The 27,999-nt window shown below is 44.8% G+C and overlaps 1 protein-coding gene across 4 annotated transcripts; it reads right to left on the reverse strand.

Annotated features, from left to right (window-relative positions):
• Positions 1 to 72: 72 nt before the first annotated feature.
• trak2 (trafficking protein, kinesin binding 2) lies at positions 73 to 27,997 on the reverse strand. Of its 4 annotated transcripts, XM_080758782.1 has the most exons (18): positions 27,874 to 27,997; positions 24,260 to 24,506; positions 22,547 to 22,750; positions 13,870 to 13,917; positions 12,776 to 12,852; positions 12,295 to 12,411; positions 11,617 to 11,835; positions 10,768 to 10,846; positions 10,469 to 10,599; positions 9,980 to 10,054; positions 9,722 to 9,859; positions 9,246 to 9,325; positions 8,496 to 8,660; positions 7,115 to 7,413; positions 5,391 to 5,623; positions 4,235 to 4,592; positions 3,311 to 3,410; positions 73 to 2,837 (listed from the first exon to the last, which is right to left on the reverse strand). In XM_080758782.1, exons 2-18 carry the CDS (start codon positions 24,345 to 24,347, stop codon positions 2,090 to 2,092), a joined length of 3,159 nt encoding a protein of 1,052 aa, XP_080614908.1. In that variant the 5' UTR covers positions 24,348 to 24,506; positions 27,874 to 27,997; the 3' UTR covers positions 73 to 2,089. The 4 variants fall into 4 exon arrangements, with proteins under 4 accessions (XP_080614908.1, XP_080614909.1, XP_080614910.1 ...); XM_080758783.1 differs by lacking the exon at positions 13,870 to 13,917; XM_080758784.1 differs by lacking the exons at positions 22,547 to 22,750; positions 24,260 to 24,506; positions 27,874 to 27,997 and adding an exon at positions 21,282 to 21,426.
• Between the last annotated feature and the right edge of the window lie 2 nt (positions 27,998 to 27,999).

Raw genomic sequence — 27,999 nt, forward strand, 5'->3', positions numbered from 1 at the left:
CTTTACAACAGACATCAAACCAATTGCAGACTTGCCTTCAAGCGATCATAAAGGAAATGCCTCACATTCAAACACGTGTGAAAGCAAAGCATTTAATTTAGTACAGTATTTAAAAACAATGACAGTTTTGGTTTGCGCCAAAGAACAGTTAAAAAAAAGTTCGGATTCCCTTTTTTGTGGGTCTCTACGTCTGGGAAACCAAACAAAATATATTAATATCTTAATTTGTGCTGAAATATTAGCTTAGTTATAGCCTTCAATAACAGGCATGCATGATGGTTGTATCAGTAATAAGTAGACTTCCTATACTTCAAACAGTGTCAGTAAATCATAGCATAGTACATCATAATAGCTTAAAAACAAAGTGCAATAAATGAGTATTAAAATCAAATGGACGGATGGTAAACTTTAGTCTGCAACATCTTATGCTTAATGTATGCCGATCTATTTTTTCAGTGTCATATGACAAAATATAAATCGGGCATCAAAGTTGCAGATGTCAAGTTGAAGCACAATGCCAAAGTCTTCACCCGCACTGCAAACTACTTATTGGGTGTACAAGTTTCAGAGAAAACACATTAAAGTATAGAAATTAATGCTGTATTTAGCAGTTGGGAATAACTTGTTAGATTCTAATTATGCTGCACAAAAAAAACACTTGTTAGTGTACAGTAAAAGCATTCATTCATACAGTGCACCTTTAACATTTCCCAGAAATGCTCATGGGAAATTGAACATGTAGTAACACTGCCATCTGCTGCAAATTATGTGAAGCACATGTCCTTGAAATAACTAAGTAATAAACCTGAATTTACAACCAAAATGAGGTCAGTGATAGGGGCCAGCATACTGTACCACTTGGACCTGAACAAAGCATGGGCCTGAGCTTTAAATAATAAAATGAAATAAAACATATTTTGGTTAATGGACCAAATACTGGTATTCACCTCGTGCAGTTAAGCCCTACGAGCTTAAACCCCCTCATCACTAATGCAAACTGCACGTATAAAAAAACAACAAATGCATCTAATAATATACAAACATGGCTTAACATGGACACATACAGTACAAGAACAGTGCTGGCTTCTCCTTTAAGGCCTCAACTAAAACCTGAAGACAATGGCAGACCTTTTAGGTCCAGACACTCTCTGGTCACAGGTTCGGACCTTCGAGCCTTCAGCCTAGAGGCCCACAAACCTGCTGAGTGCATGCTGGGACTTGAAGGAAAAGTCCTTTTGGAAATACCATGCTGACCAAACACCGGAAGTACAGTATAGCCCACTGGGAGTGGTCAGACAAAGGTTAACTCAGGATCATAATACTGGATAGGCAAGGGACAGAGCTATTAGCCTCAGATTAAAGGTTTATTATGGGCCCCTGGACAATGTGTTCATAGGCCTGTAAGAATTCTTACATAATTATTTGTGTGACAATTAACCGTCAACTTACATTTTAAATCGTGACAGCCCTATGTATTCACAAATGTCACACATCAAGGCCCTGGATGTTCAAGAGTCCATTATCATCTCTCTCTTCCCGTCTCGTCCACGTTCTACCTCGTTTTCCAGTTAAAATATTTTTCGTCCCGAAAAAAATCCCGTCTTTTACTATTCCCGACAAACTCTCTTCATTTACTCTTCCCGACAAATCCCCTCATTTTCAACATCCACAAGTCCTTGTCTATTCACTTGCATTCCCTTCACACGCTCCCTCCCTCCTTCCATCTATCTATGCATGAGCATCCAGAGCCTCTCACAGAGGAAATAGTGTCAAATACACCTACCTCCTTGACGATGTACTGACGATGTACTGACTGGAATTACGCCAACGTGCAGTCAAGGCCTTTAAAATCATTTATCATGGCATACATACAGTACACACACACACACACACACACACACACACACACACACACACACACACGACAGTAAAACAGTCCGTTTAAAACAGCGTTGTGCTTCAAATTCTAATCAATACAAAAAAGGAGGGAGGGCTTTTTCCATTCCCTCAACAAAAGGCTCTCGTCCTCCCCTCTGGTCCTACTGGGGGAGTCATTCAGGGGGGATTAATTAATTAATTGGGACGCTCGTCAGTTTTTGCCTGAGCCGGGCAGGTGGGAGACGGAAGCGGGTCGCCTCCGCTGATCTTTCAGGTCTCCCCAAGGAGGCGGAGGGAGAGCCAGAGAGGTGGGGTGAGGAGGGGGAGGAAGGGAGGCGGGGCTACAGCTCCCTCCCCTCGCGGCCCCGCCGATCATCGCCGGGAGGCTCTGGTTACGCCTCAGGCCGTCCAACAGGCTGCCGCCGCCCGCAGCCACCACGAACGTGGACGAATCGTGGCGCCGGTGCTGGGGGGGCGGGGGCTCCGACTCCGCCCCGTGAAGCACTTTGGAGAACCCCAGCCTGCACAGCCTCTCCATCAGGCCCACGGGGGGGCCGGAGGAGTCCGCACGAGCCCGAGACCTGGGCGTCTCGGGCCTCCGGGACGAGGCAGCGTCCCGGTCCGCGGAGGGGCTGGGGAGGTCGGGGTGGGTCGGCGCCCGGCCCAGATTCAGCCCGTAGACGTCCTGGAGGAAGAGCTCGGCCGGACGCGACGCCAGGAAGTTGTCCGTCGGGACCGGGACCGCCCCCCGAGAGACCTGGGCCGCAGAGATGCCCTTCTCCAGGACCAGTTTGGCCAGTCCACCGGGAGGAGGCGCCGTGGTGGGGTGGCGGCGGAGAGAGGGGGGGAAGCAGTCGCCCAGACTCAGCCTGCAGGGGGTGACGGGGGTGCTGGGGCCGGTCCGCATGGAGCTGGGTGTGTTGGCCAGCTGCACCGATGATGACGACTGGGGGTAGGAACTGACACACAGAGAGGCACAGAGTGACTGTTTGTTCAACAGTGTTAATATATTAGCTCTGATAACAGAGTGCATGTCTAAATTGACGTATAAGTAGCTTATATGCATGGATAAACGTAAAATAAAATAATGTAGAATTATATTATACAAAAGTCATACCAGTCCTGATATAAAAGGTTAGTAATTTTGTATTTTAAAACATAACGCCAGAGGATTAACCTTTTCTTTTATGAAATAGCTGCGATCGCCACGATTTTCTGGACGATTGAACATGCATTCTATTGCTGGTTTAGCCGTTGAAATACTCTTAATCTTAAGAATCTACTACGAATAACCGAAAATAGGCCAACTACAGAGATTACAGAGATGCGACGTGTCGTAATCTCGTAGATTTTCGGTGCATGATTGACATGACACGCTTCCATAAAAGACATGCTGAATTCTATATGGGATTCATGGAGACAGGGGTCATACCTAGAGGTCACCTGGGTGATGTCACTGGGGTGCAGGATACGGCAGGTGGTGAAGGTGTATGTGGAGAAGGTGGAGCTTTGGCACTTCCCTGGGTTTTGGACTAGACACGTCACACGCACACGCACACTTACAATTGCAATCGTACACAACATTACACTTTATATTATATCGAGCAGAAAATGTGAGAGAAATTAATAGGCATGTTAACTTTTGGTCAAAAAGGTCAAAGGCCAAGACCAAAACAGCTCGAAGAAGGCCTTCATGACAAAACATAAGCTGACTGATTTCAAGATGTTTTGTCCATTATCTCTGGAACGGAAAGTCCAATCTGCTCAGTTCAAAGTTTGTTGGATACATGACTTTGAGGACATGTTTGGGGGCGGGGGGGTATTTTGCGTATACGGTGGGCAGGTTGCTGGCAACTACATGCAACTACTCGTAACCTGCAAGGAGTTGCATGGCAAATCATTGGTGTGGCATTGAAAACAACATATTGCACAACCTGTCCATCCTAATGAAGTCCCTTTGGGGACAATGACTCATACTGTCCTTACCGTTTCAGGGCCTGAAATAAAAAATGTATGGGGCTGGTACTACTTAATTAAAGGTCTGTCTCAAATCACATTCTGAGATATACTGCACACTGTACTGTTTTGAGAAAGCTTTTCAGTGTGGAGCACGTGCATGGGCCACCAGGGAAACAAGTGATAAATATGGACCCCCAAGGGACGTATGGTAGCATACCTGATTAATAGGAGAGTCGCGTATAGTCATTGTGATTAATAGGAGAGTCGCGTATAGTCATTGGGCTGTGGTCGCCTACCGCTAGGGTCAAACACCATCTCTTCAGTTTTCTTCACACGCAAATTGAGGTGGTTAGGAATCTTTCTGGTTTGTATTTCAAACAATGATTTTAAAGCTCACCAGAGGAACAACCTGTTGCTGCCGTTGTTGTTGTTGTTGTTGTTGTTGTCGTCGTCGTCATGGCCGGGGTGAAGCAGCTCTGTGATTGGACGGGAGCCGTCGGCGATGTAGAAATGGAACGTGCTGGCGGGTAAGAGGTTTTTCCGATGACTTCACTGCCTCCAACACCCAGGGAGAGGTCAGCCCTGGGGTAGGAGGAGGAGGTGGTGATGATTGGAGAGCCCGGCAGTGCTGGGAAGCAGAGGGGAGGGACCGGATGCTTTCTCTCCTTCTCCTCGAACGGTGTCGACGAACAGCGAGCCTTGAACGTGATGCCTCCTTCCTCCTCCTCCTCCTCCTCTATGTCCTCCTCGTAGGCCTGTCACGATTACACATTGGAACACCAGTAAGACGCGCAAACGCGGGAAGCGAACGCAGCTCGTACATATTTGGGTTTTGGACGTATAGCTGCTTTGGGGACTCCTTATATGGTTATGGCTGAGTCATGGTGACGTAATCACTCAGCTCCATATATGGGCACAAAAGCGGGACAGACAGACAGACACACAGACAGACATGATCTGCTAGGTCTCATAGTAAGTGCTCACTGCATTCGCAATCACTGCGTTCGCAATTACATTGTATTTCCGTTTGCCTTTTGGGCTTCGTAATCACAAATTGCACGGGGCGGATATGACAAATGACTTAAATTAAAGAAATCACAGACACATTTAATATATTTTTTATAATTTCCTCTTTCCAATTTTTTTTTTGCAAAATAGTGGAAATAGTTGATCTACAAGCTGCCATTTCTGCTATTTTAGAAAAACGCTTGAAAACGTTTTTCAACATGGAAACTATTGACGATTATGCACAAAATAATTGCGATTATCTGAAATTATTGCGATTATGTGATTTTATTTTGAGTATCTGCCGATACCGATTTTCTCTCCCAATCCGATATTTATAGTTTTATAGAAGACTTGTGCAATATCGCAACCAGTCTAATATCACGATATGGATATAATATTGATACTAGGGATGGTCCCGATCACATTTGCTTTTGCTCCTGATCAAATTCATTTGAGAATGACGCGATCGGCTCCAGATTTCCGATCACGAGATCACGGATCGGGACAACCCTAGCGATTATGGAAACATTGCGACGGGCCTGTACCTCTGCGGAGCCCTTCTCCTGCAGCCCGTCCCGTCCTCCTCGGCTCTTCTCGTCCCGTCTTCCTCTGCCCTTGTCGTCGTTGTCCTCCTCGTCCTCCTCCAGGTCCGTGAGCCGGTACTCGGCGTCCTGCGCCAGCGGGCGGAAGCCCTTGGTCACGACGCCGGGGTGCGGGTCCAGGATGGTGCCCAGGTGGGGCGTGGCCAGCTGCTGCCAGTGGTGCAGCGTGAGGGAACCTGAGAAGGAAAATGCAGAAGAATTAAAAAAAAACATTCTACGAATGTCTTCTTAAATCCTATAGTGATCCGATAGATTTTTTTTATTTTTTTTTTATTTCAAGAACCCCTGGGGGGGGGGGGGGGGGTCACTGTCACTGGAACAACACATTTTCAGATGTCGGCGGCCAATTACATATAATTATAGGGGTCCTTGACATGAAATAGTTTGAGAACCACCGATTATAGAAACATACATTTGTACAATCTGGTCTTAACAAAAGGTCTTAACGGCAGAATTTACATATGGTTTAACCAAAGGCTATTCCATGTGGGGTAGACTGTGGCTCAGGAGGTAGAGCAGGTCGTCCAATGATCCATGGGTCGGCGGTTCGAATCCCGGCTCCTCCTGTCTACTGGGTTGGCTTGATGCTTTCTGGGTAATTGCATGTAACCTCATTAAGGTTCACAATGCCTGTATTATCCAGGAAAAGTCCATTTGGGTTCAATATTGCATGCCAACACCAACAAAGGCTAACTAACATGATTAGCTACCAGAGCCTAACTGCAGTATAATTGAATTTCCGACCGAAACAACGGCCACTGACTGTCCAGTATGAACATAAATAGTTATATGAGACTGTAAGTGATTAAGGGCTAAAAAAATAGGACTTAGAGGAACATTTTAGACAGAAACAAGGCCGAATTTAATAGATTATAGCCAGTTATGACAATACTGTTTCTGAAAGAAGATACTATTTGTTGATGTTGTTGGCTACCAGTGGAAAGTGGCACAGTTGATCATTAGCTACCAAAGTTGACTTTTACCCTTATCCCTTTCGGACAGTCATTTCATTTCATTAATTAATTTATTCCGAATCCAGTAACAATAATATATGAACAGTGTATACTATACCCAAATTTGTGTTAATCCATAGATATGTATTATTATGTTAATTAATATGCAGTGACCCCGGACATTTGGCTTATACGGAGAGTCGAGATTAGCCAAGCCTAACACATTCTGTTTTCTAATTGTGGTCTTCCAACACTAGCTGCATGACAAAAGGCCAGAGACTGGTGACCTGATTAAAGTTGCCCGTAAACTGTCCAGACAGGTCCATGTGCGTCAGTATTGGTATTATAGTGTCCACTTGGCTGAGTGTCTTTTACACATCCGTTTGGGAAGCTTACAGATGAAGAAGCTCAATCAGGAAACTACATCCTTATCTCCTAGACACGAAGACGCTGATAGACTAGTAGTATAGCGCGATCTAAAACTAAATCAATATAAAACGTTAAAAGACAGATCTCTGTCCGTGGCATTGAACCGATGGATTTTAAAAGACGGAGATCTCCGTCCACGGCGCTCGGTGTGTTCATTTGACATTCGGGCCTTGACTGTGATTTGTTGTTCTGCATGAATAGGGGCTTTGGCTAAAGCCATGAACAGATTCAACTGAAATGGCATCCACCATCTTATCTTCAGATAAACTAATGCCTATGCCCTACCTTCCATGGGCTTGACAATCTGCAGCTTCTCGGGCAGGAAGGTCTTGAAGATGACCGAGCTGAGTGAGAGCTCCGATAGGTTGGAGTAGGAGGAGAGTCTGCTTCCCATTGGCGTGCTGCCGCAGCCGCTGGCGTCCGGCTCCGCCTCCCCGGCCATGGCCTGCAGCTTGCGCTCGCGCTCCGTGAGGAAGAACTGCTGCTCGCACAGGAAGTTGTGTCTGCGCAGCGACAGGCGGTGCAGGGCCTCGGTCAGGTCGTTGCGGCCCGGGGAGCCTGGTTGGCCCAGCTTGGTCTCCTCCCTGAGGCAACACAATTTACAATTTAAAGGACAATTGTTTTTTTGTTTTTTTAACCAAAGTTCATGTTTTAGGTTGTTATTAGAGAAAGTAAAAGATGAGTGTTAAAAAAAGAAGATTGCTGCTTTCATTTGCTTTCTTTCGTTTTAACGATTTTAGCTATTTTTGACAGGGGCGGGGCATTCAAACAAGTGTCTAAATATGTCTATAACATTTTACGGCAATTTCTTTATTATTATTTACTATGATTATACTAGACCCCAGGAAATTACATCTGGCCACAAAAGATCACGGGATCTAATGAATCTGAATGAGGCTTCCATACTGTGTGTCATAGGCTCAATATGTCAGTTTGTCACCTCCCCCTTCACATTCAGTAGATCCCGTGATCTTTTGTGGCCAGATGACATTTCCTGGGGTCTAGTAGAACGGGATGACCTTTTACGCAGAGCCTGGTAGTCGATGGTCACTGAGGGGGCGCTTGTTTTACAGGCGACCGGATTAAGGTTGGCGAGGGGTCCGTTAAAACGACCGGATTAAGGTTGGTGAGGGGTCCGTTAAAACGACCGGATTAAGGTTGGTGAGGGGTCCGTTAAAACGACCGGATTAAGGTTGGTGAGGGGTCCGTTAAAACGACCGGATTAATGTTGGTGAGGGATGCGCTGCTCCGTGCTTGCGGTTATGGTTAGGGTTTGAGGTAGGTTGTCGTTCGGACCAATGGTATGTCGGAAAGCATGCACCCATATAACACCGCCCTACTAGCAGTAGCCGGCGCTGTAAAACAAGCGTCCCATCAGCGCCCATCGAAACCGAGGCTCTGCGTAAAAGGTCGTCCCCTACTAGAACATAATACTAACAAATCTAATAGTGGTTTCATTGCAAACCAACCACTAGGGGGCGAGCCAAATTAGTTTGATGGATTTTGAAAACCTTATGCCCCTACCTAACAGCATGCCAAAAAGTGGCATCTACGCGAAGGGCTAATTATTAGGCTCAGTTTACATCGGACATTTAAAATGAACCACAAGTGGCACAATATTCCGTTGCGAATGCTTTTACATTAGACTAGTGTAGTTATAACGTACCCCTGATTGGACGTGAAGGGCTGTGCGGTCATCACCAGAGAGCTCCGCCCCGAGCCGGGGATCGGGGGCACGGCAGAGGACGCCCGCGCTGCTGCCGAGGTCTTGACAGAGCGCACCGTCTGGAAGACCTTCTTCTGGGATATCCGCAGAGGTTCAAGGGCATCCCTAGAACAGACGTAAAAGACGTGTATACGGTAAAGGTCCATGCCGAACCTCCTCAAGGAACCCCCCTGATCCCAGCCCAGTTTGAGAACCACTGACTTAGAAAGTAGATTTACCGAGTGGGTGTATGGCAAGGTTATGAAATACTATTTATCACACTGTGGGTATTGACCAAGTTATCAGTCACAGAAAATGTAATTATTGATCGGAATAATCAACCGGTAATGACAAAGAAACCGTGTACTGTACACCCAGTTCCATTTGTCAGTTAGAAGCAGTCCGACCACTATACAAAATAACACCCGAGTTTCTAGTGCACAGAGATGGCTGGGACCGTTCGTAAAGTGGAGTGGGGGGTATAGAAGGACAGTTCATGAGGAGTGGGGGAGAGTAGAAGGACAGTTCATAGAGTGGAGTGGGGGAGAGTAGGACAGTTCGTGGAGTGGGGGAGAGTAGGACAGTTCATAGAGTGGAGTGGGGGAGAGTAGGACAGTTCATAGAGTGGAGTGGGGGAGAGTAGGACAGTTCGTGGAGTGGGGGAGAGTAGGACAGTTCATAGAGTGGAGTGGGGGAGGGTGGAAGGGAAACCTTTGTTCCTGAACCGACGTTTCTTCTTCCACACTGAGCTCTCTCCTCATTGTGCCCTCAATCTCTGCTGCCAGGGAGTCCTGTAGCGCACACACACACACACACACACACACACACACACACACTTGTATTTATCATAACACAAAGGACAACTTCAATAGAGGGTATGCGCATGACATCAGCATCATATCTGGAAGTTATGTGGGAACGAGTGGCAAAAAAATACTTTCTGGCCTTAACAGTCCATACATCCAAACAGATAAGTCCTATCTGATTGCATTAAACAATGTTAAACAACGTTAAACTCACCTTGCTATGCCACTGACTATATATATAGTAGGAGTATAGTGTTAAACCAATGGGTCAGAATATTATGGTCTTCTACAGTGTGTCAAATTGGGATCCCAAGGCACACACAAAGAAATTAGACCAGCTTAGCGGCACACAAAATGTGTGGTATATAAAGTTATCCTTACCATTGGGTATAGTCCGTAGGACAGGTGCCGTCGCATGCCAGCAGAGGGCGTGTTCTTATTACGCAACTCCTTCATCTCCTCCTGGGACTCATGGAGCATCCCCACACACTCTGCATTCCTCTCTGCAAGCTCGTTCAGCTGAAAAGCGCACACACACACACAGATGGTTGCAAGCAATTAAAAAAGGATTGTCCCGAAATATAGTACAGCCGCGCGAACGCCACACACACACACACACACACACACACACACACACACCTCTGCTGTTAGTTGCCTTTGAGATTCTTTGGATGCCTGCAGGTGAATTCGAAGCTCTTCCTTCTCGAGGGCCAACTGCAAAGACAATACACACACAGTCAAAAAGGATTAAACCAGTCTTGTGATTTCCTTGTATATCTAAGTTATTTGTCATATCTGCCCTGTATAGAAGATGAATACAAAGGCTGCACACTCATAGCCACGAATCCCACGATGCACAAAAGTATTTAAAAATCACAACCGTGTGAACTGAGTGGTGCAACTTTGAGCTGGGCTGAATGAATGAATACCGCTGCCTCGTCAGACATTTTCAGTGGCACCGAAGTGCCGACTTTAGGACAGTTCCCCGAACCTCGAATGACTCGATGATATTCGGCTGTAAAAATAGGAGTATGAATCGTGCCTTACTCCCCATCTCTTCACCTCTCCTCCCCCCCCCCCCCCCTCCCCACCATCTCCTCCTCCCCCCTGCCTCCATCCCTTCATCACCTCCTTGACTCTGTGTTGCAGATCTACTATCTGAGAGAGGAGCTGTGCGATCTCCTCCTGGTGCTTCATCAGGTCATGGTTCTTCTTTGAAAGCTCGTCTGTCATAACCACCATCTGGCTGTTGGACTCACCTGGAAAAGATACGCGCGCATAAAATGATAAAAACTGCCTATATGAAAAACACTTTTCAGAATAAAGTCACAAAGTGCTTCCCAGTCAGTGGTTAAAATGCCAGGCAGAACAGCGAGTGCACGTCTGCATAATTGTTTTGCGTGTGCAAGCGTGTCGCCGTGACTCACGGAGCTCCTTAACGCAATCGATGACCAGCTGTTGCTCCTTCTCTTCGTAAGTGATGGTTTCGGTCTTCAAATGACAAGCCTGGAGAGGAGGACAACACACACACATTCACACACGTGTTTTTCACTAGGGAGAAAAGTTTTCAGGAGCAGTGTGTGGATACCTGCTTCTGCCTGGAGCTCTTTGTGTAAAATAAATGTGAGAAAAACAAGAACCTGGGTATCTCTCTTGCTCTCTGCAGTAGGTTCCTACATGCTTGTGTGAAGGGCATTGGCCAATGATGACTTTATGAATCTGCGTTGTTTGCAGCATAGTTGTGTGCATAGGGCACGGCCACTTATACCGGACTGCTTTCAGCACCTTGGTGTCTGAATGCGTGCATTTCTATGTGTGCCCAGTTGACCGTGCGGCTCATGGGTTGGGGATTCCGTTGGATTTGAACAATTCCGGTTCCTTTTAACGATTCCTATAAGCGCATGCTTAAAGTGAATGGCACATCGAGTGGCAAAGCAACATGCAAAGTGAGTTTAACATTGTTTAATGTTGTTAATGCAATCAGATAGGACTTTCTTTTTGGTTGTATGGGCTGTCAAGGCCATAAAGTAGTTTTGTGACACTCAGTAGGCATTCCTGCATAACTTCCGGATTTGATGATGATGTCACGCGCATACTCTCTATATGGGGTTCCAAATGGACCCTTACAGGTCTGTAACTCTGAGAGTGTACAAATGGAACCAAATGGATCCGAAAGGGTCCATTTGGTATAAGGTTCCATTTTGTAGACTCTCAAAGAGTTTCCGATTCTCTCATTTTCCGGATCACCAACCCAGCTCATGCCGTGTGCTGCACACCTCTGATCTCAGGGCGAGGTTCTCCTCCTCCATATCCTGCAGCTTGCACTGCAGCGCCTCCAGCTGGCCGAGGGCCACGGCGGCGCTGACGCCCCCGTGGTGCGGAGGCTGGCGGTACGGCGTGGAGCAGCTGGAGTCCGTCTCGCTCTCCTCGGAGGCGCTGGCCACCATGCGCAGCAGCTCGTCCTTCTTGGCCAACTCATGCTGCAGCTGGTTGACCTGGAGGGCGAGGGAGGACGTGGGGAACGCAGTGAACGCTTTGATCTCCCCTCGGAAGTGAGAACAAAACGTGCCGCCGTGTTTCTAATTTTGTCATCGGCACGCCATGACCAATGAACTTTCTGTCAAAACTATTATGTGGAGAGAAGCAGCATACTTTTTTTGTGCATATCTTGCGATATAAACTCCCAGAAATGTTCTCCTAAAACTGTTGTTCTTTAAAATCAAACCTGAAGACTTTTCTGTTTTTGCAATTTATTTCTCGTAAGTTTATTCTCATATATTTATCAGTTTTATTCTTCATTCGGTCTTCTTTTGTATTCTATTAACTCTTCTGCAATGTTTTAATGCTCTTCATATTTTGGGTAAAACGTTTGAATTGCCTTCTTGTTGAAATGTGCTATACAAACAAACTTGTGCACTGCACGCACGCACACGTGTGTGCCGACTGTGTTCTACCTGATCCAGGGCCTGTGTTAGCTGCTCTTCCACAGCCTCGTTGCGTTCCTGCAGTAGGTTGTTCCTCTGCAACAGCGACTGACCAATCCGAGCCGCCAGCTCCAAGTCCCTGTCCCGCTGTCCAATCAGAGCATGGGACACAGGTCAGTCAGTCAGTCATTCAGCCAATCGGTGGCCGCTGTGTGTGTGTGTGTGGGCGCCGGCACACTGTCGTGTTAAGAGGCGTCAAGAAAATGCCTAGAACAGGCGTCTTTTCCTGGTTTTTAGACAGCTGATGCCAGTGCATGCGCGGCTTCAACTTGTAGCGTCGGCAAAGCGTTTTTTGCCAACGCTACAAGTTGAAGCCACGCACTACCAAGATTTCCATCCACCAGCTGTTTAAAACCCCGGAAGAGAGGCCTGTTCTAGGCGTTTTCTTGACGTTTCTTGGCTGGTTATACCCAATGTGTTATTATTAGTGAGCGTGATTGTTCCAACCTACCTCCACCAGAAGGTGTGTGACCACTTCAATGTCATTGTAGGTTTTGGTCATCTGCTCCACACGGTCTGCGCTGAGGACTGACGGTTGAGAGAAAATACAAGTTAAGGCCACAAACACGTTCTTTCCACACAACAAAACACCTACTTGCATTCACAGACATCTGCACAAAACGAGTAGCGAACAATGATGCAAAATGAATATAAAATGAATATATACCCAATATATACACACAAGTACATGCTCAGTCAGACTAGCATGTCAATTTCACTTAGAGCCCGACCTCATTCCCAGCTACGTCTCCATCTCACAAGGAGATAAAGCCTGGCGAAGAACAACTGCCGGAAGTGTCAACCAAAATCACAGGGCCACCACAACTTCCTGTAGCCCTGTGTGTTGTGTACTTCCCGGCAGTTAGAATTTCTTGTCCAGCCTACTTAAAGTGCCTTCTGACCGCAAGCAACTTGTTGACATGGGACATTATACTCGTCTAAATGTCCCACGATTCACTGCAAAACCTCGGATGCTACATACAGTATAGGGCTAGCTATTAGCTTACTCTACATTTCTAAACCAGTGGATCAGGACCTTGATTGTGGTCATGGACAAATAAGAACACCTTCAACAGAAGAACATTATAATGTACTAGATGTTATTTAAAGTCCATGGTCAATGCAATATTCAGGTTCCATTGTGATATAAGTTTAGAAGCACAAGGTTACCTCAAAGTGTCCTTCAGACAATAACAAATAATGCGCGGTTGCTAGCGGTCTGAGTGCACCGACTAATCTTACACGGACACAAAGAAATGAGAAATTAAAATAAAACACATGAAATGACGCTGCCACTGTAAGCCGTCTACGGTGGGACGGCAGACCTATGCTAGGTGACCCTTAACCCTTAAGTGTCTGCCATCCGCGATCTACATGCAAGAGATGGATAGAGGGGCGAGTCCAGACTTCCATGGCTTCATATCAGGGTAGGGCACGGTCTGGAGTGCACCTCTCTTGGCCACCAGGAAGACTGAAGCCCCCCCTCTCTACGTGCTCGGTTAACAGGCAAGGAGCAGCGGTTTCTTTACAGGGAGAAACGGATACCTTTGGAGCCAGGGTGGGAATAGGGAGAGGGCTCCAGAGCGAGATACGCTAGAGAGAGAGAGAGGCAGAGAAAGAGAGAAACGGAATGAGAGAGAGAAGCAAAACAGAGTGCAAGAAAGAATAGGGATTGAAGAAAGTGATTGTAAACAGAGAGAGACAGAGTTGCGCACAGGAAGATAATATTATAAAGCATGAGTCTTGCTTTTGCCATTTAATATCTTGTACAGAGGGCAGTAGTAGAAAGCTTGGGCTGGTTTCAGCACCTGAGGGAGTGGTCTGTACAGCTGTTCCGCTGCTCCTGTTTGGAGAGAATCTCTAGATCAGCTGGCTCTACAATATGAAGAGCACATGTATGTCCATCAGCCATGAAACTGATTGAGGCTGTATGTGCACACTGTGCACAATCCCACACACACACACACACACACACACACACACACACACACATCTCAGCTTCCTCCTGTGACCTCTATCCTCATTCTGTCCATCTCTGTCTCAGCCTGGACAAATAACCCAGGCCTGGGAGGGCTATCTTTGACACAAAACAGGAAGACACACGTTCTACATGTAAACCTATCCAGTTACTGTACACCACTTCAGCTACTCTCTCTCTCTCTCTCTCTCTCTCTCTAAGGCAACTTCCACTTCAGCTCAATGTTTGACACAAACAACTTCCCTTTAGCCGCAGTAAGGATCCGGTCATGGTTCCACTGATGCATCATTAAAGTGCATGGCAACCTGCATCGTCTCGGTTCACGGCATACCTTTTCCTCACCCAGTGGATTAGTCACAAAGTCACATTCCTTTACAAGGTTTTTTTTTCTCCTGCAGACTCACTAGAATATAAAGATCTCTTACGCAACACACACCCACACACACACACACACACGATTCATACTTTGTTGCGTGTCGTGTCGTGCACTGAAATAGCTATCACAACGCTTGTAAATAAGATATTTCCAGTGCAAGACATCGGCAAACAAACAAGCATAAATCACCCTAATGGATAATGAATAGGTAACTCATTAAGTACACTGTAGGACGGTGAACCTTTGGTCATGATAAAACCAAACTAGATGGACAGAAGGCTGGCCAGAGTCTACATATTTATACACAGTATACCGACTAAGGCGCGATTCATACTCCTATTTTAGAGCCGAAATCATTTCGGCACTACAGTGGTAAAATAGGAGTATGAATCGGCCCTAACTTAAGGCTGCAATGATTAATTGATTAATAGTAATCGATTATTCAATTAGTTGCCAACTAATTTAGTAATCAAATCGGCAACTAATTGCTGGAGTTTGTTATTTATTGTGAGTGTTTTTCCACTTAAACATAGTTTTTCCAGTGTTAAATGTAACTAAGCTAAAGAGGAGTGAGCCATCTCTCTACCCTTACAATCGGCTGGTAGTTGCACATGCACAGTAGCGCCTGCAAAGCAAAATACCACATATGCCATAACATCCGATCCATTGTTTAAATAATCGGCCGATTAATCAATTATGAAAGTAAATGCTGTATGTCACCCATTCAGATGGCACACTATATATTTTCAATATCGTTTCAGCATCGACATCACAACGTACGCATTTTCCATAGTGACATTGCAAAGGGTAGCTAAGGCAAATTGTACACAGTCACACACTGAATAAAATACAAATTGTAAAGCTTTTGGTGTACTCAAGCCAAGGGAACATGCTGAATCAATGCAGTTATACATTAATGAAGTGCACGAAGCTGTCCCGACTGTCATCATTACGAAGGCTCATTAATGAGCCTTCGTGGTGCTCCAAGCCATTTAAAACCAACACTATTATTTACAGATGTACCATTCATATTTGTGACTCCCGAGGTCGGGGAGTTATGTCAAAAACAGTACAGTGAAACGTTTCATTTTGATTTATCTTTGACCTTTCTGATGCCAGACAGAAAAGTTAATGATGTTCAACAGATTGAGAATGATAAGAATAAACTTTGACTGACTGACACAAAGAATCCCACTTTGCACTCTTAGCCACTGTGTTTATGTACAGTATGTGTGTGTATGTGTACATACGAGTGGTGGGGAGGGGACGTCATTAAGAGATTTACACAGGAATGCATTGGGCTCTATTTATAGGGCCCCTACAAAAGTGGAGCAACTGTCCAGCCAACAAGCAACGTGAGACCACTTCTTCAGAGCCCTTACTGTACCCTACTACCCCCGACCTCATCCCCCCAAAATAAGTCACACAATCAGGGCCAGCATTGCTGCACGTTCGTTCACGCACACCTCAAATGTGTATGCAGCGCACACACACACACACACACACACACACACACACACACACACACACCATACACACATGTATGTATATACTGTATGTATGTATGTATGTATGTATGTATGTAAACATGGGCAGGTAGGGTGCACGCGCACATGCATGTATGTATTAAAATTTACAATTTAGGCATTTAGCAGATGCAGAGCGATTTATATTAAGCAGTAACAAAAAGCATGGCATAGATCACATATGTATGCGTCTGTCTGTGTCTAGGGTATTGATGCAAACATGAATCAGTGCTCAGCAATATAAAAAAAGTGCCATTGCATTGATCAGAATATCTGATAAAGCCTTCCAGTCAAAGTATGCAACGGCTGCTGCAAAGCTGTCATGCAACTCCGTGTTTTCACCTCAGTCCGATAAAGTTGGAGGGACTTAAAAAAAGGGCTTAACTGCTTTAGATTTAATGTTATTCACTAGTCCTTCTTGCTTTGGTGACAACATCTAGTCATGTTCAAATTGTGCAAGGAAGAATAAAACAACTTAGATAAAAGCGTTTGAACTCAACTCAACTTTATTTGTATAGCACATTTAACATGACCATAAGTCAACCAAAGTGCTGTACAGGTTAAAAGAAAACAAAGAGCAAATGTAAAAGTATATCTACTATACAAGTGAAAAGGTGTACCCATACTCATTCTTTCTGCTCTATCTCCGACCGAACCACACTTTCACCACACATCTCTATATGCAAAATAAATTCGGAACGCTCCCCGAACTGACATAGGCTATTTTTTAGCCGTTCAAGTGTCTTATTTACTCTATTAAATATTACTTTTATGAAACATTCCTACACGGAACACGGAATCACTGCTGCCCCAACACGGTCAGAAACAAGCCCAACCAGCCCACAAACAAGCCCTTTAAACCACGCTACTTACATACACTACAACTCGCTTACAATTCGCAAACCTGGCAACACCCTGCCTCTTACGTCACCAGCTCTGTTGCCAACTACGTTCACTTAATGGGGCCAGTCTTTCACAGTGACACACATGTTACATGAACCACGCGCCCGGGATGGTTTCTACCCCTCAATGTCGTATTTGCTGCGCCCTTCTAATGCTGCGCCACGCCTACTCTACACTCACTGCTTGCAGCACTCGCTGGGAGCTGGGTCTGCAGGCGACCCTCGCGCAGGACATTGATGAGAGACAGAAGGAACAGGAGAGATTATACGATCGCTATTTCGCTTATTCCATCTAAATCTCTTTATTTACAAAAAAAATGACTCGACGATTCCCTTAGTTACATCAACATTGTTCTTTGACATTAATCGGATTGTGCCAACATATCACCCTTACACCGATCACTTTGCCTATTTTCGCCACACAGCCAATTTACTTCCGCGAGCGGCCGGGCCATTCCGCCCATGCGAATGCATGGAGAAAAAAAAGAGACGAAAATCCAGCTGTATCGGAGCAGTGCCACACACACACACAGTCAGTCACACACACACACACACACACACACACACAGAGAGGAGTTGACAAGTGAGAGAACGAGACGGCTGTTGCGTTTCACCATGGCCAGTGCTGTTGTAGACAGCGACGACGATGATACACGGAAATAAGTGTGGAAAAGAAAACGAGCAGACATCACAAAGAAATCGATCTGTCCAACGACGATGGTACAAAGACAACAACACAGCCAACTATATTCTTATAGAGAAAAGCTCTCAGCTAATTCGCCCCGTGCAAAACAATTAACGCACGGAGTTGCGGTCTGCATAGCTGCAGACATGCGACCACTATCAGTGGTGGAAAACGCTGGCTTTCAATATTTAATGAGAGTTGCAGAACAGCAGAACCACGTTACAAAATGCCATGCAGGTCACACATGTTTTCACTCCTAAAATGTATCAAACTAATAATACATGTGAAACGTTGCCCGTTAAAATCGTTTTGTCTAAAAGATCGTCAAATATATGGCCGTTAGTACTGTTCATTCAACATCCGGTGAGGGGAGGATACGGATTGTGTATGGAAATCAGCGCATACAGTGGGTGGGCTTTAGACCGGATGTAAGCCACATCCACTAAATGTACACTAAATAGAAATAGTATAAAATACTGCATAAAATGGTGTAGCCTACTGCAGCTATTTATAACCAGGTAGTGTATAAGTGAAATTGAACACTTAAATTAGTATTTAATACTTGAACTAACAACAGATGGGTCTATATACTATTTGACTTTTTTTTTTTTTCTTTCTTTTACTTACTTAGAGCTTAACAAGAATGTTACAAGTCATCTCATCTTCAAGAAACATTTAAAAAATGTTAGGGCATAAAACCCAAAGTTGTTAAACCTTTTATTATTCTCATTCTGATTTGTTATTTATAGAAAATAAATGTGACTTATTGGGAAACAAGTGTTTTTCTTTACAAACCAAGATATTGGCCTAAATTATAATGAATATAGCCCTCAATGCTGAAAAAGAAGGTTTTAAAAAAATAGATTGAAAAAATTTAATCGAACATCGAAGCAAATCGTGAGCTTCAAATCGAAAATTGAATTGAATCGTGGACTAGGCGAATCGTGATAGCGAATCGAACATCGAATCGAATCGTGAGCTGCAAATCGAAAATTGAATTGAATCGTGGACTAGGCGAATCGTGACAGCCCTAATGTATACATACGCCTGCACGCGCACACACACGCACATGCACGCCTGTAAGGCCCCCCCCACACACACACACACACACACCAACATGCGATTCATTAAATAACTATTTCTCCGCACGCGCGCACACAACATTATTCACGTGAAGCCTACAGGGAATTACCGACGGAATGTATATACACACACACACACACACACACTCCCGGCTCACACGCTTAGAATTTATAGATGCGCGATTACATAACAGCTGGGCGTCATTATAGCGAGCCTTAACATGTTGACTACACTACACTACACATAATAACTAATAACCCGTTTTCAGCTTAAAGCAATTATATTTCATTGAAGCAACTCCTTAGCATTGTTTTCATACCATGGATGTGATAAGAAAATGTATCAAACATAAGGGAAATATTAAATAGTATCGGGTGTACCAGTTTGGGCTTTTCTTTTTTTTCAATGGGGCAATACATTGATTAAACAAACGTTTGATTGATTGAGTTGTACAATGTTATACAACCCTAAACTACTTTTAGAATACACTACACAATACAATACCATTTTAGAACATATAATATTGGCCAATATGTCAAATATGTAAATATTACATATAATGGCATTGAATGGAAGCGGACCATTTGTAACACATGTTACAAATGACCCGCTTTTGCAAGTTTTCTTTGCAGTTGCTTACAGACCAGAATGAATGTGAATTCCGTCTAAACACGATGCAAACTAATGAAGAACATAAGCATGAACACATCCATGTGGATTTTTATTCACCAACACCAAAGACAAAAATTGTAGCACACATATACTCCAGGTGTAAAATTATACGCATTTTGAAGGTAAACACTTCAAACTTCCTTGCTGTACACATACTGACGCGATGGCGTCATGGTGGCGTTGACCAATCAAGAGATAACGTCCATGTTACAACCGTGAAGCGTTACAACCTTGGCGGCTCTCCCCTACATTTGTTACTAACATTAGGTTGTGGCGAAGTAGAAACGTGGCGAGCAGATAGTGTGTTTTGGACAAACAGGCTAGGTATTGGTGTTGATTTGGGTCAACTGGACAAACAGCGTGGTGTTGTTTTGTGTCTGTGTTTGTGTTGGAGCACCTCAGTGTGGCCGTACAGGTCATGTGCAACCTCTTCCACAGAGAGATGGAGACACTAAATCTCAGCTGGACAAACATGTTGGCACGCATGCATCGCTGCCTTGCATGCTGTGTGCTACTGTTGAGTCTGTCACTTACTTTGACTGATTTATGGCATTGTCTTTCTGTTAAAATCCAACTATGTTAATTTAAGAAATCTGGCCATATAGGTCATTGTTTATTCTCTGTGCACACGTGTAGCCTATTGTATGTCAGACTGTATGTCTGTCCCAGTCACAATCCTTTAGTAATTAGGCTGTGGAAATATTCAGGACAAAACAATGGTACATTTCCAATAACCCATCCGTTACTACATGTGGAGTCAACTCCCGCCATTTATTTCTTCCCATAGTGCGTGGCGAAGTAGCTCTGGGATGAGTGCGCGCGAAGCGCGCACGAAATTCTAGTAAGCAATATAAAAGGCGCAAACAAGCAAACATTTGCTCCAGTGAGGTGAAGACAGGGCTGCAACCTCAGCCTTCACAAAAGGTCAGGGAGAAGAAATAAGCCTTTAGCAGGGGACTGGGCGGCTCTGATGTGTGCAACTCTTTAAAAGAAGAGTCATTACTATATTTTAAACGTCACTGATCCCATCTACAATACAACTGCCAAAGTTCTGTCCAATTATAAACCACTGCCGCTCTGCCCAGGACAGTGGACATATGACCTGTGTGGGCATGACCCTCTGAGTCAGCAGACAACCAGGCACCGTCCGGCGGGACATGACTTGGAAGTTGGCACTGTGTGGGTCAGCAGACTACAAAGTGGAGGAAGTCAACGGAATTTCATTCAGTGGAAAATGCACATGGTCCCCCCCCCCCCCTCCTTCACCACATACTGAAACTTCAAGGTCAACTGAAGATTTTAACAAACCGCCAAACACGGGACATAATTATGGAAACTAAAGGATTGAATAACAAACTTGACGTTGTGAGTAAACTCTCTCTCTCTCTCTCTCTCTCTCTCCCTCTCCCTCTGTGTGTGTGTGTGTGTGTGTGTGTCCCTCATTTGAATGTAAACAAGAACATACGGCCACACCTCCTCTTGGAACCATTTCCTGCTTGCTTGGGCCTATACTGTATGCAAGGCAGCACTGTGGCCAGCACAGCAACACAGTGACACACACATACAGACATGCATTTGAGTGTGCACACACACTCACACCAGGGTTCCTCTCCAATGACCTTGGAAAGTACAGTATCAACATGTTCTGCAGTGACACACACACACACACACACACACACACACACACAGCCACATACACACACACACACACACACACACACACACTGAGGCTCACCTTCCACAGCAAAGCGCTCATCCATTTCGTCATTGTGGATGTTGAACACCGGCATGGCCTGACAACCCTTTCCCTAGCGTCCTGCTGTTTCTCCTCTAGCCGTCTCTCTATCTAGCTCTCTCTCATCATATCTCCTCCTCCTCCTCCTCTCTCTCTCTCTGTCTGTCTCGTGACACTGGGTCTGGCTTTGCACACAGCTGCACTTATCACCGGCCAGCTTCTCTTCTGGGATGGGACGCGGACGCACAACAAGCGCGACACACACACACACACACACACCCATTGCACGCACTGAAAAACGCATGCGTGAATACTAGTTTCCCCGTTGGCACGTGTTCACGCAAATAAGCGGGAGGTTTAAGGAAACAGAACGTGCATTAGAGACGGTCGCTCGTAAACGCCTCGTGTAAACTACTTGAGAAAAGTGCTGTTAAAACGTGACAGCTACTGTTGGGTTACATTAAATAATAGCCAGGATTATCTGTGTGCCTTTAATTCAGAGAAAAAGTGATTGAGAGATTAAGTGAAAGCCTTGCATGGCTAATGCACTACACAGCTGCGTCTATGTGTATGTACCGTGCAACACACACACACACACACACACACACACACACACACACACACACACACACACACACACACACACACACACACACACACACACACACACACACACACACACACACACACACACACACACACACACACACACACACACACACACACCATCTGCTGCTCTAATTTCATTGCAGGCTAAATCAATAACAGTGAGAAAGACACAGAGAGACAAGACAGAAAAAGACAGAACACACTCGGCACAAAAAAGAGAGTAGAAATAGATTGACAGTGTCCATGTCGCGTGGGAAAGACAGGACATTATGTTAGTGCACAGGTCATGCTTTGGTCAGTGAAGCATAGACAGAAATAGGACACTTTGACACGTTTATGACTACTCTAAGCCATCATAACCGTGCACCTACTTTCTAAAAACTATAATAATAATTATAGTAACAAAAATAAAAAATGTCCAAACTCAATGTCCCTACCCTGCTCTTTTGCCCAGAGAGCTTAATATTCAACTAAAGCCCTAGTTGATCATTGCATTGCTTATAGCCATTTGCTCAAACCTTTTAAAACAATTATAAAGTATGTTTTGCCTTAAAACATAAAAAAATAGATACTTCCTAAGATATCATGCGTTCTGTCGAGCATACAGTCCTCCATGCACTAGCGTTCCATGTCCACACACACACACTCTGACTCACTCATATATCTGAATGTCTCTTCAGCCAGTATGGGGGAGAGGGCATGGTGGTGGTGGTGGTGGGCTGGCGGCTCGTCTGGGGAGCAGCTGGGAGAGATGACCCAGTCCTGGCTGTCCGACAGGTAGAGGGAGGCGCCAGAGCCAGCGGAAACCGAGCCAAAAGACCCGGAACCACAGCACTTCGCACTGCTACCCAGACCCTCGTCTGCAATGGAGAGAGAGATGAGAGAGAGAGAAATGTAGCATAAGCCTACAATACAATACCAGGTACTTTGATTGATAGGACATACTGTAGAGTAGAGATAGATAGACAGGAAACAGGGAGAGAGAGACTGAGAATGACACGCAGCAAAAGGTCGTCGGGATCGGGACTGGAACCCGCGACACGCTGTCAGGCATGCGCCAATGTGGTATGCGCCTGGTCCAATAGGCCAGCGGGCGCCCCAATACCAGGTACTATTGTGCTCAAAATTCAACTCAGTTTGCCACGGCCAGCACAGACAATAGCTGGTGTCATGTATAGCCAACTGCAGCTCATGCATCACTTAACCTGTGCTGCATGCTCTGAACTGGTTTCAAAATTCGCACACACACTTTTGGTCGGCCATGAAGTCTACAGTGGACACTGGACAGTGGTGTAAAGTAACCAAGTACATTCACTTACTTACTTAAGTACAATTTTGAGGTGTTTGTATTCCACTACATCTCAGAGGTAAATATTATACTTTTACGCCACTACATGCTTTAGTTACTTTGTAGATCCCGATTATGATTACAAAACATACAGTACCCCTATACATTTCGGCCATTTGAAAATAGCCGATCTACAAGCTCACAATGTGTTGCGATGCGACTCATTGTGAGCTTGTAGATTTGCCATTTTCGGTATTTCTATAGCACTTATAGTAGTAATAGTACTAGTACTTTTTCCACCACTGGTCATATAAGACATATCTTGCGTAATTCTCAGTGACAAAAGCACTTCCGTCTCGCATGAGTGGCCGTGTGAAAAAGCACGACAAACTTTCTCTTGAAATTGGATAAAAGTTCCAGACAGTCAGTCAACCTCATAATTTTTTTTTTGAGTGGTGCAACCACTCCTACAATCAGCAATGTCCATGTACCTACCTGTGTGTACACCTGTGTGTATGAGCCTGAGTATGTTACTGATTTATACCAGTAGGGGGCGGCAGAAACAGAGGGAGGGGTAGTGCTGTGTAATGAGAGAGAGAGAGAGAGAGAGAGAGAGAGAGAGGGGGGGGGGGGGGGGGGGGGGAATTGCACCACTCAGTTCACACGTGTGTGATTTTTTACAGACGAGTGAGTAGGACATGCATGAACAGTCAGAAACGTGCCCACGGTGGAGAACAGAGTTATGTAATCGTTGGATGTCAACCAACATCAGTACAGAGTAGGTTACAGTCAAGTGCAACTGGGGGCTGAGGAGGCAGGCAGTGTGTGTGTGTGTGTGTGTGTGTGTGTGTGTGTGTGTGTGTGTGTGTGTTCGTCTTTCTCAGGCAAGTCAATGTCTTCTGCTTCAGCGGTTATGTGGTTTAGTGGGACAGTCACAGCTAACTATAGCATCAGGCCCAAAGACATGACCACAGGGATGCACATTGCACAACAACATGCTCAGCGGTCTCTCTCTCTCACACACACACAGTGTAAATGTGTACACTCTCAAGAGTTTATGAGATGTGCTGTTGTCTCTTACCCGTCTCCGTGCTGGACTCTTTCTTGGCCATCGCGGGGGGCTTGACTTCAAACATGTCCTGTCTGAGTAGAGGGTGGGACCTCTGCATTCACTCATACATCACAGACTCTCTACCAGACAGGAACAGGGATGGATGGAGGGGCTACGGCCGGGACATGATCACATCACATCCAGTCGCACCACTGACTGGGTGGGAAGTGTGAGTGTTGCTGCACTGGACGGACAAACATCAACCAAGCTCTTTGACCTGTGAAGGAAGAGAGAGAGAGAGAACAGGGCTGTCATGTTTATACGTGGCGATTAATTGTCACGGAAATAATCGGAACGTTACAATTTGTATTTTCGTTTGCCTTTTAGGCTTCATAATCACAAATTGCACAGGGCAGATGTGACAAATAATGTTTGCATGCAATGCTGCTAGCAGAAATACATTTTGGGTGTTATAATTATGTAAAAAGGTTCACATTTTGTGGGTTCTGAAAGCAAGGGACAATAATGCTAGAGTCATAAAGTCATAGGGCAGGCCAGGGATGTTTTTAGTGACCATTTTCTTACAGATCAGTGTGGTTGAAAAAAAAACAGAAGTGTATTTCCGACTCCACTCCAGGCTGCTGATAACATTCAGCCTGACACCCTTTCCTCTCCATCTCTCCTTCTGTCGCCCTCTCTGCATTCTCACCAACTCCTTCAGTTGACATTTAAAACTGATGACAAACAGTTCTCGCACTAGGAGACATTTTAACCATCGACTGGACAGAATTGTTCAGCTCTGGCTGGCAGGGTTGAGCTGGGCCAGGAAGAGTGACAGGTTTATGTTTATTGGAAACAAACTCTTCTCAAAAGTTGTTGCGAAGCTGCTCGTCTCATCAGCATGAGTCATGACCAGTAGTATAGAGAGCATCTGCCAGTGAAGTGAAGTCTTATCTGCTGAAGGACTACTCTGGCCATGTTGCTCTCAGGATGTGTCACAGATGACAAAAGAGCTTCCTGTACTTCAATTGATTTTAGAAGGATCAATTTTAAAGGGTGTCATTATGCCATTGGCTGACAAGTCGGCCTCAGCACGAACTGGCAACTTGTCTGGCTTATCCAATTCTCGCTAGATTCTGTGACTCATAATATGCTGCTGTGAGTGACTCCTATGCAGTTTCCATTTCTAGGCTGGGTGCCACATATTATTGCTTGGTTTTAAGGAGAGGGCTGAGGGGGGGGGGGGGGGGAAGAGAGCGGGAGACAGAGAACCTCCTACATCCTGTTTTCTTTTCTCACACTCTGGGGAATGTTCTAGGCAGGGGGCTTAAAGGAATGACTTGACTAGTCAGACAGGAGGGGTATCTAAAAAGGGATGGGGGAATGGGAAAGAGCTTCTAATAACATTATGCACTGTGCAAGGACTGGATATTAGCAGAAACATGTTGAATAAGTGGGTCAGACAGCATGACCGCTAGATGAATGTCTGTGTCATGGGCTGAGCAACAGTGTTTTAGTATTGCTGCAACTGAGATGCTTGTGGTTTAGGAAACCTTTCCTGTATCTCAATTCAGAGGGTGCACCCTTCAATGTGCGTTCCTGCCTGTGTCAACTCATGTAGGCAGGCATACCCAGTGCGTGTGTGTTAATGTCAGTTGAAGCAAGCAGACTCAGCTTCCCCTTACATAACAACAGTGATGTCAATACTGTTTGACTCACAGAACGGCTTACTGAGCATCACCACAGCGCTACGCAACACCATATTATTCATCTTTAAACACACAACAGTAATGTCAACATCGAGTAGTGAACAACAGCAACTGTGTTGTTGTTTTAAGTTTACATATTTATTTAACATCACTGTCTGGCGCGGATATTCGTCCTGCATTCGTCTGCCCACAATTTTTGCAAATGAAATCTAGTGTCCTGTCCCCAGTAGATAGATGGTATGGTTTAAAATGTCCAAGCTAATGACACATTGTGTGTCACTGCTGAGTCAATCTGTAGTTGTCAGTAACAATGTCCCCATCCATCCAGATAACTTCTCATTAGTGGTACAAGGCCTCTCCAAGGCTTGTTGAAATCAGGTTGGGGACGACCTTGGACTGTGCACATTCACAATAAAATACTGCCCAACGAGCCTGGCTCTAACCCAGCAGCATCACATTCTGTGACACTCACACTACTACACAGTTAAGCCTAATTTTTACATTGTCGCACAGCATTTTCACTAAGAACAAATGCTGATTAAGAAAGAAAAGCAGGTGTGCTTCCTCTGGAAACTGCCCTTGGGTCAAGGTGGGTGCTCAGCTTTAAATATAATATAATAACTTAACTCATAAACCACCAAAGTGGAAAACGTGGTACTCCAAAATAAAATGCCCCAAAAAACGACAATGTCATGTTAATCTTGAAAATGTCTTGATCTCTCACTCATCACTTCGCAGTTCACTCTCTCTTTGTCTCATTGCAACAGCATGTCTAGTCTAGTCTACTCAGTCATCCCATCTACAATCTGACCACTGTCATGTGATGATGTATTTGGGTCAGAACAAAATGGACGCAAGGTGAAGCAGCATGTGACAGTCCATAAGTAAACACTGCACTCACTGCCTCAGCTGATTTACAAAACACACAAAGATCTTCAGTGGACTTTCACAAGAAAATAGTAAATACCCTGTTCTGGCCGACTCATTTTCATTCCTCAGATGACAGGGGGTGCTAGCAGTAGCAGCGTAACATTTTGACCAAATTGCCCACACAGATTATTTTGTACTGTGCTCCTATTCAAAAGGAATATTCAGTATCAAGATATAAACAGATGGGTAGGGTAGCCCCACCCCCAAACAATAAATTATAAAGGATGTATAGTGATTGCCTGATGCTTTAACAAACACTAAAGGTAACAGATAAATGATTTACTGTTGCTGTATTATTTTTGTAAACACTGGCGCAATGCACCCATATTCATTATGGAATGATAAGGTTCCAAATAGCATATTTTCTATTTACAAATCAGAATCTTTCAGAATGTATGCGAGTAAATATGACCCCAAATTACATGTTCAAAACAATGGCCGATTGGCCTTTTCTTTTCTAATCCCCCGTGACGTGCCGTCTGTCACTGCAGAGATTTATTATACAACATACATAAATATGTATCTATAATATATAATGCATAAATAACAGTATTATTGACAACAACAAAACGCCATACATTTATAATAAGGGTAAAAATGCAGAGATTTGTACTAGCCAATATTGGATGAAGAGTACGTGTTATCCTTTTTGTCCGATTATTATGACAAAGAAATCTTGACAGTCTAGACTCTGGAGCCAAGATTAAGATTTGTAGGCTACATTTATTTACCAAAAAGATCAGTTTTTCGCATGCTAGCGACACCACCACGGCACCACCCACCCTGCTGGCTGGCTGCTGGCGCGCATCTCCGATAAGGGTGCAGAATCACAGCCTTTAACTGTTGCTCGGCTAACGGCATTAGCTCTTTCCCTCTCTCTCTCTTTCTCTCTGTCCCTCTCTCACCTACCGATCGCGGTTTACCTCTAAACTAAAACCACATGTCACTCATTAAAATATTAAGATATTACAACAAACGACGGGTTAGTAGCAGCAATAATCCTACCTGGTAAGAACGTTATAATCATCTATAGCTCATATGGATGGAAGAGTCCCCTGCATCATGTGTCTGCTGCCTGTCACACACAACCTCCTCGCTCGAACAAACAATAGATGCAACTCTTCCTTCCTA

Source organism: Protomyctophum bolini (assembly GCF_963924005.1).
Source record: "Protomyctophum bolini genome assembly, chromosome: 24".
In the NCBI taxonomy this organism is placed as follows: Eukaryota; Metazoa; Chordata; class Actinopteri; order Myctophiformes; family Myctophidae; genus Protomyctophum; species Protomyctophum bolini.

Excerpts from the sequence above, each read along its gene's own strand:
- trak2 (XM_080758782.1), bottom strand. The coding sequence starts at position 24,347 with ATGCAGAGGTCCCACCCTCTACTCAGACAGGACATGTTTGAAGTCAAG. Across the intron at positions 12,853-13,869 it reads TTCCCACCCTGGCTCCAAAG|TCCTCAGCGCAGACCGTGTG; the intron begins GTATCCGTTTCT and ends CTCAACCGTCAG. Across the intron at positions 10,847-11,616 it reads ACCTCGCCCTGAGATCAGAG|GCTTGTCATTTGAAGACCGA; the intron begins GTGTGCAGCACA and ends CCTCCTCTCCAG.